At 41.4% G+C, this 14,025-nt stretch overlaps 1 protein-coding gene across 2 annotated transcripts in view; it reads right to left on the minus strand.

Moving 5' to 3' along the window:
• Positions 1-1,136: 1,136 nt before the first annotated feature.
• Positions 1,137-14,025, minus strand: part of PDZRN3 (PDZ domain containing ring finger 3) — a 136,765-nt gene continuing 123,876 nt past the window's right edge. For both annotated transcript variants that reach the window (XM_017829884.1, XM_017829885.1), the window contains 5 exons: positions 7,711-7,809; positions 6,771-6,833; positions 6,380-6,481; positions 5,177-5,293; positions 1,137-4,242 (listed from right to left, as the gene is read on the minus strand). In XM_017829884.1, the coding sequence (XP_017685373.1) occupies positions 2,692-4,242; positions 5,177-5,293; positions 6,380-6,481; positions 6,771-6,833; positions 7,711-7,809 (1,932 nt within the window). In that variant the 3' untranslated portion in view covers positions 1,137-2,691. The remainder of the gene's footprint in view (positions 4,243-5,176; positions 5,294-6,379; positions 6,482-6,770; positions 6,834-7,710; positions 7,810-14,025) is intronic.

The following is a 14,025-nucleotide window of genomic DNA, read 5'->3' on the forward strand; positions in this document are numbered from 1 at the left end:
TGTATTCTTGCAGGCAGTAAAAGGACCCCAAATCTCCCTTTTCAACACCACATTAAGCACTTTGATAGGGCAAATGAAAAGTGTGATGATAACTGAAAAAGGAAAAGGAAGATCTGCAATTTGCAAAGCTTTTCTTCAGATTTCCAGGATAACTGATGGATTCTGTGAACTGATGCTAATTAATAAATCATAGTGCTGGAGGATAGAGGTGATTTTTAACTGTCCAAAAATAGCAACAACTGTTTAGGGAGGAAAAACTCAAAAGGTGTGAGAGTAATTCTTGGCCAATACTTTTATTTCAACATCTTAAAGAATGTAAATTTTATACTGTTGATGCTTTGGTGTAACTTCTGCACATCACACTTGAATTCCCAAATACGTTTCTGCTGTTACACACATTTATACAATGCTCAGCATTTATGTAACTGGTGCCATTAACTGTGAGGTTAATCCAAAGGAGACTGTTTTTATGAGGAACACCTTGATGATAATTATTTATTAGAACATTTCAAATCTTACTCCAATATTTAGAGTAGATTTAGTATTTAAACCATCTAGACTAAAGATGGTTTAACCGTTCTTTCATGCCTGCTTTAAGGATTTTTATTCCACACTAATCAGAGCTCTGCCTGTGCTGCTGAGTCTGTGTGCTTTAGTATTTTGCTATGACTCTCATGCCTGCAGTTGGGATGAACAGAACACGAACTCAGAGAAAAGCAGATTTGAGATAGAAAATGTCTTACACTGAAAGCAGTGTGTGTGCAAATCCTGTATTCTTCCCACTGTACCACTTGTGATGATAATGGCTGGTGTATGTCAGGTGAAATCCTGGCTCTAACAAAGTCAATACAAAAATCTTTCACAGGCTACAGTAGGACTAGCACTTTATCCCAGAGGAAAATAAAAGAGTTTGAAGATAAATTTGCAGAGGCTTATTGACATGAGTGCCAGATTACGTGGGCTGAAAGTGCATTTTTGGGTATGTAGAAGTTTACTGTGGAGTGTGGCAGACACACATCCAATGGCAATTCAGTGCTAGCCCACAGAGGGAGGGGAAAAACCCCCGAACAAATCTGTTGTTTCCTTGTTGGCGACAGACAGAACAGGCACCAAGAAGCTGTTAATCTCTCCCCTTCTAACTTTTTACTTCTATCAGCAAGATTTTAATTTTTGTTTTGTATAGTTATGACAGAAGAGTCCAGAACAAAAACTTAGAAGGCTTTGGAAGCAAGTTTTCAAGGGAAAAGGGGATGGGGAATCTTGAAGCTATTCATGAGTCTACATCACCTGATCCAGCATGACATTCCAATTTATATCTGAATTCTTAATCAGAAAAAGAAAAAAAGAAGTGTGATACCTCTTTGACACCACTTTGTCTTTTTTCACCATCTCTTTTAATTTGTATATTTATTTGCTATAACTTATATATGCTTTAAATTATGTACTGTCTGTTTTTAATGCACACCCACACCAAAGTCTGTAGGTGGGTCTTATATACTGCTAACCAACCACAAACCACAGCAAATCAGGAGAGTAGAAGTCCTATTTCTTTCTTACAGTTCATCTTAAATACCTTGTGAGTTGAAGATAAGCATTGCTTGGTTCTGCTCTTGGCGGTCCTTGCACTTCTTCCTTGCCTCTTCCCTCCATCTCTTCTTCCCTCAAGAAAACCTTAATCCAAACCCCCCCAAAGTCAGGATGCTGATTATTCCCTCAGGTTTGGCTCTACTGGGTGTCCAGGCATTTCTGCAGCATGGGAGCTATGCTGAGAAAGAATATTCTTGGCAGTGAAACCAGAAGGGAACAAAAAGAATTTAAAATAGTTTGAAATATAAAACAATAATTTATTTTACTTCATTTTACTTGTTAACGTTTGTAGCTAATGATGATTTCATGAAACTGCTTTTATAATTCAATACATTCAAATCTATAAAGCAAACAGTTACTACCATGGTCTTTTCAAATTCCACAAACTGTCGTATATAAACAAATTAGCTGTACATGCACATTTCTTCAATAGGTTGCAACATTTGCAAACATGCTTTAAAATCCTTTAAAGCTGCAGTATAGTGTACTTTGCCTCAGGCTTTTCAGATGAAACCTATATACTTTCTTCAGAAACCTTAAAAAGAAAAATGTTTAAATGTTGAGCATAACTCTAAAAACTGCTGTTTGATAAATGTTAAATATTACAACAGAATGACTCTGAGTTTAAACCTTGAGCTAAGTATTGATAAACAACACTGTGTAGAAGTGAACAACAGCAAAATAATATCACAAAATATGGTTTCAAAAAAAAAATACATAAGTGCAGTTGCTCTTGTGGGTTTCTTGCATTTTTTTTAGGTAAAGAGAAGCACGGGTACCTTTTAATATGAATATAGTTTAAGCAAATTACCTGTGTAAGTATGGTTAATACATTTCTGATATTTAAACACTTCATGTAAAAGGTAACAAGTAAAAAAGTACAATCAGTATTCCAAAAAGCACTGCTAATATTGCCTTTGAAGGAGATGGGCAAGCTTCCTCTCCACTTTATAATGGAGATCCCGGCACCCACAGTTGCAGAGTTCAGTATTTGAACTATAAACTGGTGACTGTATCTTATATACAAAAATCTTGCCACATTGAACGAGGCATTGATTCCTACCCCAATGGTAGTGTTTTATGTACATAATTTAGCACTGGTGATTATACAGTAGTCACTGACAGGAAGGAATTGTACACCCGTGTGCCGTCCGGTGACTTTGTTCCGTGGGTTAGCAGTTCTTGGATTGTCATCCAATTGTCAAATATTTTTTTATTCCTCTTCTTCATCATTTTTTTGTGGCTCAGTTCAATGATGTTCATCTCTTTCTTTTCTTCTGCACCTTGCTGCTCCTTTAAGCACTCTAACCTGCTCTGCATCATAAACTCACGCCTCCTCCTCTGCTCCTTCGCCTTCACCAAATGCTGCTTCCGCTCTTCCTTGCTCCAGTAACGGCCCATCTTCATCTCACTTATGGCATCATCATCAGTGGTCATCCCACTGCGCTCCTCCTTGATCTTTATGGCGCGTTCCCTCAGCAGCCTGTCCCTGACTGGCCTCTTGGTGATGTACCGGGTCCCGTCGCTCCTGACCTTGACTTTCCACTCCATCCTCGGCTCGCTCTGGCCCGAGCTGAAGTCTTTGCACATACTCACCAGGCTCATCTGGCTCTGGGCATACTCCACGGCGGATTTCTGCTGGATCAGCTGCATGTAGCTCTGGTAGTGCTGGGCGTGGGCAGGGATATGAGCGTGTTTATACGGAGAGTGGTGATACGGGGACGTGTAGGAGCCAGAAGGCTTCTGACCGTGTGTAGGGCTTTTGCTTCCATCACTGGCTTTTCTCTCCTTGCTCTCCAGCTGCTTGCCGAGGTCGGGATCTTTAGCAGAGGCATGGCATTTACCAGTGCTGGATTCGTGGCTTTCCGAGCCGGCAAACAAATTCTTTTGGGAGGCATTATGTGCCGCTGCCCCCTCGTTACCTTGACAGTTAATGCCTTCCGCAGTTCTGCGCAGGGAATTGTCGGGGGAGATCTCCAGCGTGAGGGGCGTGCTCCGGCAGCTCTCCCCGGTGTTGTAGGCGCTCGAGCTGTCCTTGTCAGACTTCTCCGGGAGCTCCGTGATGTCCGAGAGCTCGTGCCTGCGCACATCGATGCTCGTGTTGTAGTTGCGGAAGCCGCTGTTGTGCAGCATCCAGGGCTCCCGGTACTGATCCTTCAGCTGCTGCATCTTGTGAGCCCTCACGATGTTCAGGCACTCCAGCTCGATGTTGCGCAGCTCCTCGTTCAGCATCTCCAGCTCCCTGTCCACGCTTTCTTGGTCGCTTTTGCTCATGTCCAGGGTGCTGTTGTGGTAGTAGAGGCTGTAAGGGTTGGCTGACTTCACCTGGCACTTCAGCTCCAGCAGCTCGCGGAACCGCTCGCACTCATCCACGGGGATGCCGAGGAAGTCGACGTCCGTGCAGTCGGCCGAGATAAACGACTCATTGCTGAACTGCATATCGCCACTCCCCAGGGTGTCGTGGCTGTACGTCAGCTTCTTCTGGCTGCCCAGGGTGTTGGAGGACGTGGTGTGATCGTCCCCGTTGTTCTCCTGCTCAGAGCTCTCGTCGTTGCGGGTGCTGTCGTCCGTGCGCCCCACGCCGCTGTCCTTCTCGTGCTGGTTGGATAAAATAGTGGCTGTGTCCGTGGTACCTCCGTCCTCCTCATGCTTCTTCTAACAACAAAACAGAAAGAGGAATTACTGCAAGGACACAAAATATTTCAGGGTGTTTATTTTTTAATCGTTTTCTTAATCTGTCGCTTTTTATACTTTTTGCATCTTTATCTTGCATGGAAGGAATATTATTAAGAACTCATAGAAATGGTGACCAAGCCCACAGCCTGCTGTGGATGCCCCTTTCAGAAGAACCTGAGGTCTGTGTTTCAGTTATGTGTTTTACCAATGATGGTAAAACACAAATTTTGAAATGTTTCTTCTCCCACTTAATTGCACAACAATATCCAGTTCCACAGCAGTGCCAAATTGAGAGTATGTCTCTTCACTAAATGTGGATGCTGCAGAGGACGTAGAGTTTTAGAAAGGTTTACGAAAAACTCTAGACAAAAATTGAAAAACTGTTCAAGAGCTGCTTTGATCATGGCACAAAAATGGGGAATACAGGCCCAAATCTGTGGCCGTGCACAAGCTTTGCTATGTAAAACCTTTTTCTTTGCCTTTCTCCCCTCATGTAGATCTTACTTCAGTAATTTGCCTGAGTTCTCCATTTGGATTTTCAGGTTTTGGGAGGCAGGCTGTTCTCAGTCTGCATGCATATCAAACAGGAAATTCTAAACCCCAGCTCTCTGCCTGCTCTATCCACCACACATCCAGTACTTCTCTCAGTGACCACAGCGAGAGCAGTGGATTTCTAAGAACTGTGACTGTGTTTTGTAAGGGGCAAAGCACAAAAGGTAACGTTTTAAAACACTTTGCTCCCCGAGATGAAGTTGTGGAAGCCATGTAATATTCTGATTTTACATGAAGTCCTTTTGCCTTGATCTTGACTTAGTGTCACTTGAGACACGCCAAGTGTATTCAGCCAAGCTCAGTATTGGAATATTGAGTGCAGTGGGAAGTTTGACAGCACTGCACACCAGAAGGGCAGTACCTGCTGAAGCATGCTGGCAGTAAATTGCATTGCCTGGTGGTGCTGTTCCTCTAACATGTCCATGTGCAAGTCATCCAGAAAATCATTTCTGTCATCATCCATCCATCCTTCATCCAGCTATGTGAAAAGGGAGGGAAAAAACAAACCAATTGTTGTCAAAAGAATGAAGACTGACATAAATTAGATTTTTCTTTGTGGAAAGTGACTGGAAAATCTCAGGGGATTCCTTCCTGTAACAGTGCTGCCGTGTCCTGGGAAGGAGCACACGTGTCCCTGTGCTAAGTGTGGGTATTGACTGTCCTACCTCCCCTCACAGCTGCCTCCATCTCCAACAGCATGGTTTTATCTTCAACAGCCCTTTACATGTAATAAAACTCCAGCCTCTTCATCCATGGAAATACTTCTAAGAGTTGCAGCTGTTTTGGTTTTTGCACAAATTGATTAGGATGTATAAAAACACTCTGGGCCCAAAGCTTGAACACACCACTTGTGAGGCAGCATCAAGGGCCAGAGGGAAAATCTGGCTGGGGTCTGTAGGACTTTTTTACTCCCATCCCCAGTTATCTCTATGGGAGAGATCAGAAACTTCCAGGCTAACAGGACAGTGATGATCCTGACCCTGTGTCTCCAGGTGCGCTGGCAAGGGCTGCTCCCACAGCACCAGGAGCAGAGACAGATCAAACAATAATGCTCCTGGCTGTTTGTTCAGCACCTTTGTTGTGCTAATCCCTGCTCTACAAAGGGATCTGGTTCAACCTTTTATTATAGCTGCGGAAGCTTCTTGACAGTGTTCAACTGCTTTAAGAGATGGTGTATGCAGGGCTAAATAATAGGTGTTTTAATGAATGAATAATCGATGGCTGTAGGAGTTAGAGTTCAGGATGTTCTTCAAAACTGGGGCTTAAAACCATTCATAATACCTTGCACTGATGTTTGTAATAGCATTGCAGCACATATAAATCACTAAATGTCTTAGAAATTGAACTTTAATATAAAATATATACATATAAGTACCACGACTGCTGAATTCCATTATTTTAGACCATATATAAGTCCAGTCAAACTGGTCATATATACACTATGGTTTTAGATAGATTGGTAGACTTAGGTAGGTCAGAATTCTTTGAAAGAACTGCTTTCTACAAAATAGCAACTGTTTTAATTAAGACTCAAGTAGTGTTTTTTTTGTTGTTGCTACAGTACCTGAATTTCTGGTCTTGCCACAAGTAAGGAGATATTCTTGCTCTCCTCACTGCTCAGAAGTGCCACAGCTTCCTCTCGGTTCTGCACCTCTATGCCGTTGATCTTTGAAGGAAAAGAGCAACACCATGAGATATTCTCCCAGGGACACTTGTGTGCTGCTGGGATGAGCTTGGCAGAACTGCTGGGATCTGGACAGACCCCGGTGCTGCACGGGCTGGGCACAGCCCACGTGCACATCTCCGGCCTTGTGCAGACAAGTGTAGGGCAAGAGTGTTGGTTAGGACATGAGATGCTGTTCCATCCCTCTGCCTGGCACGTGCAGAGCCTTGTTACTGAGGGCAGGAACTGGATTATCCCGTGTCAGCAGGCCTGGAACCCTCCACACACGTACCTGAATGATGCGATCCCCTTCCCGGAGCCGCCCGTCCTTGGCAGCGATGCTGTTGGGATCGATCTACAAAACAAGGGAACTGTGAGTGCTCTGGAGGTTTGGGAGCTCAGGATTTGCTTCCCCAGTGTTGGTAACATGACTGATGGTGTAACCAGCGTGCCTGTCATTGCTGCTCCACCTGTGCTTGCCACATCTGCCCCAGTGACTACAGGACTTCTCCCTGCTCATGTCAGACAAAGTGAAATGCAAATTAAAATGATCAAGTCAATCCCAAAACGTTTCTGAGCATCCTGAGCCGCATCTTCAGGGAATGTAGGTTTATCACATTTGCCTGGTATCGAGTTAACTCAAATTTTAACACTTTGCTTCACACAGTGCTCTGATTAGAACCAGTTTTTGCATACAGAACAGGAAGGATTATTTGCTAAGCGGGCCATTTTAATGGAAGATTTTAGATTTAGTTATGAGTTTCTTTCCCCAAACTGCTGCTATTAATTTTGTTAGAGATCTGCATGATAAAAAGTTGATGTATAAAATGCTACTTATTTCGTGGAAGGGAGCAAAGAGAGACAAATGGACCTCAAATATTTGCAAATGAGAATGTGTGGATTTTTTTTTTTTTTAATAATTTGTACTGATTCCGGAATAATTAAGAACAAAAACTAATAGAGGGAATATATTAAAAATACTTTGAAGGCATTATCCAAAATTGAATGCTGAGACTGTGTTGGGGGAAAATGAACACTAAATGTTTATATAACCAAGTTTGACTTCAGTGGGTGCAGGACTTTGGAGAAAAGGAAAACAATTAGATTTCTTCAAATTACTGCACTCTGGCTGTTTTTTCTAACATGGTAAAAACAGAAGACAAATGTCTTAAACGCCCAACAATCAAGTTTAAAAGACAAATTGTATCTTATGGAAATCAGCTCAATCTTACCTCACTCACATAAATCCCCATGTCATCTTCATCATCGGTCCTGTAACAGACAGTGAGGCCAAGCTTGTCCTGGCTGTTCACTCTATGTAAATCGACTTCCTGGGGTTTAAAAAAAGAGAGATAAAGGAAAATACACTGTCAGTGAGACACCAGTGACTGATGGAAGCAATTTTTCAAATACAATGAAAATATTTTGCTTAAGTGATATAGTGGATCTCTTTTCATTTCACTTGTAGACGAGGTTAACTTACTGAGCAAAACGCGATTATATGCAGACAATCAATACCTGGGGCGCTTTTGACCCTTCAATCAATATGAAGTCATTTTGAAAATAGACCTTTTATTGATCTTAAGGAAGAAAAATTACCTATATTTCATGTCATGGTAAGACTTCAAAGGCTAAAATACTTATAAAGTATGATTTCAATATTTGTCACAGCTGATACATATTTCCTTATAAGCAGGGAAATTCTCTGGCTTTTCAGAGAAAAATATAATGCTCTATTACCTTAAACTGTATAATTTTCATAAGATGATCTAATAAGTTTCTCAGAAATGTGACTGAAGATCAATATATTCTCAGCAAAGCATTTGGTATTGGTAATAGAAATATAATAAGCACTTCAGTATCTTTCAAGGGTTTGGTTTCAGCAGGTCATGGTGGTCTTGTTAGTCTTGGAGATGTTTAAGCATCTTAAAAATACGTGTTCTTCCTCTATGTTTCTTTTGCCAGGAAGAATTCCTGAGGAGACAGCTGTGGGGCTGAAGGGACAAAGTGGGACCAGGCATAGGGACAGAGACTGAGGAAGAGGAGGATCGAGGGCTGTCCCAGCCCCAGGACAGACCCTCCACCACGTGTTTGTGCTTGGACCCATTGCTCCAGTGGAAAAGTCCTGATAAGACAACTCCTCATCCCTGCACGTCTCTGTTGCGACCCACGCTGTGCCATTTGGAAGGGGCAAGACAATAAAATGAGCTGATGTGAATAATTTATCGGCGCGTCTGGATGACAGCTGCCAAGATCAGCAATCTCGTGTTATTTACTTGTCAACATGTGTAATTTCTCTTCTTTTTTTTTTTTTCCCCCCTAAAGAAACGTAGCTGTAAATGTCAGTGACATTTCAGCTGGTATTTAAGTGGTTTCAATCAATAGTATCCATGGTGAACTGCTGCGCTTTTTCTCCCTCTTTTGTTACTTAAAGGTTTGAACACAATGCTTTAATAGTGGGGTTTTTTTCAGATTTCTAAAGCTTTCTAGAGAGGAGATGGAGATTCTTCAGAAGAAAAGATGAGATCAAGTGGATTCAATTCTGATCTCAGCTGATCCTTGGGAATGCCACTGCAGCCAAGGTGTTTATCCTGCACTTAATCATGGGGTGAACTGGGGATGAGGTGGGATTGGGTTTGTGGATTGGGCCTGATTCAGGTCTAGAATGATTCCCATGTTCCCTGCATACTTAACAAAAGTATTTCATGTCTTCAGGAATGTTTTTATATACTTTACTGATTTGAAAACGTGGTAATGAAATGGTGGCAAGAAACTAGTGCTGCTCATTCTATTGCTTGTCATACTGGCAGTGAAAAAATATACATATAACGTTAACATTCCCCCCAAAACAAACAGAAAAATATGGTGACTTTGGCCATTATTTAAATAGATCCTGTGTAACCACAAACACTTGCCAGCACCTTTAGGAGTAGAAGGAAAACAGGGAGCAGGCTGTTTCATTTACCTGCCACCTATTTTGACTAAACAATAGGTGTTTTTCCAACAGTGTACAACTATAAAGGGTATCATAATTAAAAATAAAGTATGGATTTGCATTTAAAATGTACCCTCCGAGATACCACCTGTGATATACTGGAAGGTAATAAATCATCTGGTAAGTTAAATAATATATATATTTTAAAAGGAAAAAAGATAGTTGTTTAAAAACACACAAATGAAGAACAAAAGAAGCCAGAGCAAACAAAATATTTATAGAGCAGGTGTTTAGAACCTGAATTTTTATGAGTAATTAGTTGACAGACTTACTCTTGGGTAGAATCCCTCTAGTCCTTGGTGGGAATAGAGTAAGTGGGTTTGATGCTACCCAAACATGATAATTTTACGAATTCAAAGACAGGAACAGCTGCTTTCTACGGGTCTTTGTGTCAGTGAAGTTTTAATGCAATCATAAAAGTTTGAAATATTTGAGAGATAAAAGTGTGCAATTCCAGTTGGAGTTGAAGAATCAACACCAGGGTCTTCAAAGCAAAGGTTTTTTTTCCATATTCCGAGGTGAGTCTGTGTAATGCAGAGATACACGAAAAGGGGAAAACAGAAAACTGGCACCTACAAATACAGGTTTTATGGCAGCTTGTGTAAATGCATCGGGAAATGATTAAACGAGAGGAATTAATGTGGGCCTAGAGAACTTCGAAGGTGTGAGTTGATCTGTTTGCAACGCCACAGGACTTGCCAGTTCTTACTGTTCTGTCTCAAGGGCTGCATTTCTGGGCAGCTCAGGGGCCTGATCCTGCCAGCTCACAATGGTTCTGTGCTCCTGCTGCTGGACTGCTTCCAGAGCCTCTGCCAGGCACCGGATTAGTCTGGAGATGAAAGTGTATTTAGTGCTCAGCTGGGGCTCAGATACTATTGAAATGAACTGTATAAAACCCCTCAGCCACCAGCCCTGCAGAAGGGAGACACTGAGGTTGTTCAACACCTGGTCTGGAACCGCAGAAACCAGCTGGCAGGCAACGGTGGAACCCACAAAGTGTGGGAATGTCAGGGCTGTGTTAATGTGATAAATGTAAGAATTTCATCTATGGCAATTTTTACGCTCACAGACGATTCAACTCTGCTTCTTCAGATCAGGTAAAAGTGACATTTTGAGAGACGTTCCAGAGAAGGATTTGGATGCTCTTTCAAAATAGTCCGTGCAAGAGAACTGTCTGAAAGGTTATTGGCTCCACATCAAATGTAGAGCCAAGGAGGGCTCAAAGAGCTGGTTGCTGAAATCCATATGGCATTTGCACGAAGACAAGATGAAATGAACGTGCCCTATGACATTATACCTGCAACTACTCATAATAATGAATTAGGAGCAAGTGATAATAGTAAATTAACCTCTATAAGCTCAGAAGATCCTTCATTTGCAAAGGATTATTGAATTATTATACTGCTGATTTAGAATTATGGCCTGCCTGCGAATTTATAAAAATCAAAGTCCTTTGTCTAACAAGACAGAAATGAGCAGTAGAAATCTGAAATGAGAGGACAGAGATGGGTAAAAAAAGTTCAAACATTGACAAAGCCTTATCCACAGCTTGCAGGGTAAGTACTCTGTCCCTTCCCTCTCTCTGTGAAATGTGGTAGGATTTTTTTCTGTGCTGACCTCTGACATACCTGACCAGCAGGGCCCACTTTTTTGCTATTCCATTAATAGGTTTCACAGAGAAAAGAATGTCAGGGAAATAAAGAACTATTTCCTTTTATACTGTGTGAGGCCTCATCACCACTTTTTAGCAACTGACCCTGGTACAGCAGGAGGAAAAATCTTGTTCTTGCTGCCTTGAACCTAAGAAAGGGATCTTTACACTTGGTATTTTCACATAAATGTGCTTTTCATCATGGGTAAAAAGCAAAAACCCCACTCTTCTTCTCTTCAGAGGAGAAAATTTTATAAACCACATTTTCTTTCCAAAATTCTTTGCCCTAGAGAAGAAGCAAAAATCTCTGTGCCCACTCAGCTCTATGATGGTCATTCTCTGACAGACCACAGAGATTGGACCAGCTTTAGTCATCAGTGGCGCTGGGAAAGGCTAAAGAAAAGTGTTTCTCACCCTGATGAAAAGATGTTTGGGATAGTAGGATAACTTGAAGGATGCCCAGGCTCTCTGCCAAGGAGGTGGGCAGTGGTCCATGATTTAGACCTTTCTCATGCAGTATGAGATATTAAGGCCAGGTTTAAGCCCTCCAGAGAACTAAGGAAGGACAGCCTTTCAGTACTGGCTTGTGAGCAAGCTGAAATGTTTCACCACTTTCGCATTTGTTCCAAACAAAGAACATACAAATATTTGCCTTAGAAAGTACAGCTGTGAAGCTTTTTAAACCTTTACATATTCAATCACTGCCTGAAGCAGGCCTGGGCTGCAGTCCTTTGTATTCAGAGACACAGCAATGCCTTGAGAAGCTCCTGATCTGTGCAACTCCCTGCAGAGAGGGAGTTTTCATAGAGAAAAAAATGTATTCACATAAAAGATGCTTTGAAATGCTTTACAACCAGGATGGAATAAAAATTGCAGAGTGCCTGTGATGGAGCCTACCAATTCCCACGTTCAGAGAGTTACCGCCTCCCCTCCCCTGCAAACAGATTATTGGAGAAGTAAAAGAAAAATTTCAACCAAAGCAGCAAAGTGTAGCAAAGCGGAGAGCTTGAGAACCTGGTACTCAGATTTTATTTATGGTTTCCTAAAAGCAGCAAAGTTTTAATTTCAGATTTTGAAGCACAGGTTCGGTCGCTTGGTATGTTCATTTTTTGGCTGATCAGCTGTTGTGGTTTCATGCTGGGAACACTGGGAGCTGTGCACCGGCTGGGCAAAAAGCTCTTTGAATGAATCTGTTGTCCTCCTCCAACCTTTTGACATGAGCACTTCATGTCTGTCCAAGGCTGAGTGAGAGCATCAGAAGGAAATATCTCAGGAGTTACCAAACATTTCGTGTTTTCATCTTCAAGTTCTACTGAGTCTCAACCAACCACTCAGCTGAGTTCAGTTTTCTACTTGGAAAGAAGGAAGACCTACATACAAGTTGCATATTGGAAAGGGTGAAGACAGAAAGCCAAAAGGGAGGGAACAAGGCCCTTTTTGATGTAGAATGTTCTCCTTTGTAATGTGAGAAAGTTACACTGAGAGAGCCCTGGCTTGGGCTGTGTCTGACAGCTGGCCAGACTTGTTTGAATAAACATATTAATGCATAACACTGCTGGGGAATCCTGGAGTGACATTATTCTTCCTTTATGAGCCTGAAATGACTTCTAGCTGGGCCTCCGTGAAGAATGAATGTACTTTTAATTTATAATAAAACAGGAGTTCAGGATTTAGTCCCTCTTTACTTGTGGCATGTAAACTTCTAAAGAAAAGAAAGGGTATTTATTTATTTTTGTAATAAGGAATATATGGCAGTTACCTCTGAGTCATCAATTTTAAGATAAATGTTGAGAGAGAAAACCAAGAATACAATTTTGACATCTCAGCAATACTGCCAACATAAATTCCTTCCTATGGATATTTACATTAGAAGCTTGTTGTGAACTTGGGTATTTCACCTTTTTTGTCTTGTTCACTTGTTACAAATCACCAACCAGTCAGCTACAGACCATAAAAGTTTAGATGAGGAGCTTCTGCTTTAAATTCAAAGCACATTTTATGGACAGAGAAACCCAGAAGTCTGACTTGATGGCTTTCTTACTTTCGACATTCCTGCTGCAGTCAATGAAACAGTGCCTTTGTGGTCTTTTAAAACATATCTATCAAAAGGCAAACAAAAAAGTAACCAGCCAGTTGAGTCCCTGTTAGCACTTTGACCTTACCATTGATCATAGTCTTTATAATTTGAACAGGAATCTTTAGTGGTTTTTAAGAAATACTATTAGGGTACAGAGACTTTTCTAATGTTCATCTCCCTGTGTTACCGAGCTGATCACCTTTTGCCATCAAGTACTATATCAATGTCAAAATTATTAATGTTGTGGTTTAAGGCATATTAACGTTTGGCTACTGGAGTGTGTGTTTTTAAACTGTTTTTGGCTCAACTGGTTGACCTTTTAATGGAAGCAATATAGCTTATCCACAATATTAGATTTCCTAAAAAATAGATTTTGGAAAGACACTGGTAGAAAACACTGATTTGTTCCACATTTTCCTTTAAGACTCAAATCTATACTGTATTTGTTTTTATATAAGAGAAAAAAAGGCCCTTGTTTGAAAAGTGAGGCCTTGAAGTCTGCTAAGTAGCATTTGTTTTACTGGCACTTTGATTTCACCCTGCCTTTGATTTAGGTTTGTATACAGAGATGAATTGCTACCAGATCTGCAGAATCTGAAAACAGCTTGCAAACTTTTTTATGGGGTTTTAGTCCTTGATCCTGCAAACACTTTTACAGGAGGGAACAACTTCGTGCTCATAGAACGACTGAACTCTGCTCTCACTGAAGCTGCTGATAAATCCACCCCTGATTTGAACAGAGCTACAGGCAGGTCAGCATTGCCTGCTTTGACAAATAGGTGTTAGCAGGACCAGGATCTAAGAAATCAAAAGTGCAAGCCAGC

The sequence above is a fragment of the Lepidothrix coronata genome, unplaced genomic scaffold, assembly GCF_001604755.1.
Source record: "Lepidothrix coronata isolate B3197 unplaced genomic scaffold, Lepidothrix_coronata-1.0 Scaffold170, whole genome shotgun sequence".
Taxonomy (NCBI): domain Eukaryota; kingdom Metazoa; phylum Chordata; class Aves; order Passeriformes; family Pipridae; genus Lepidothrix; species Lepidothrix coronata.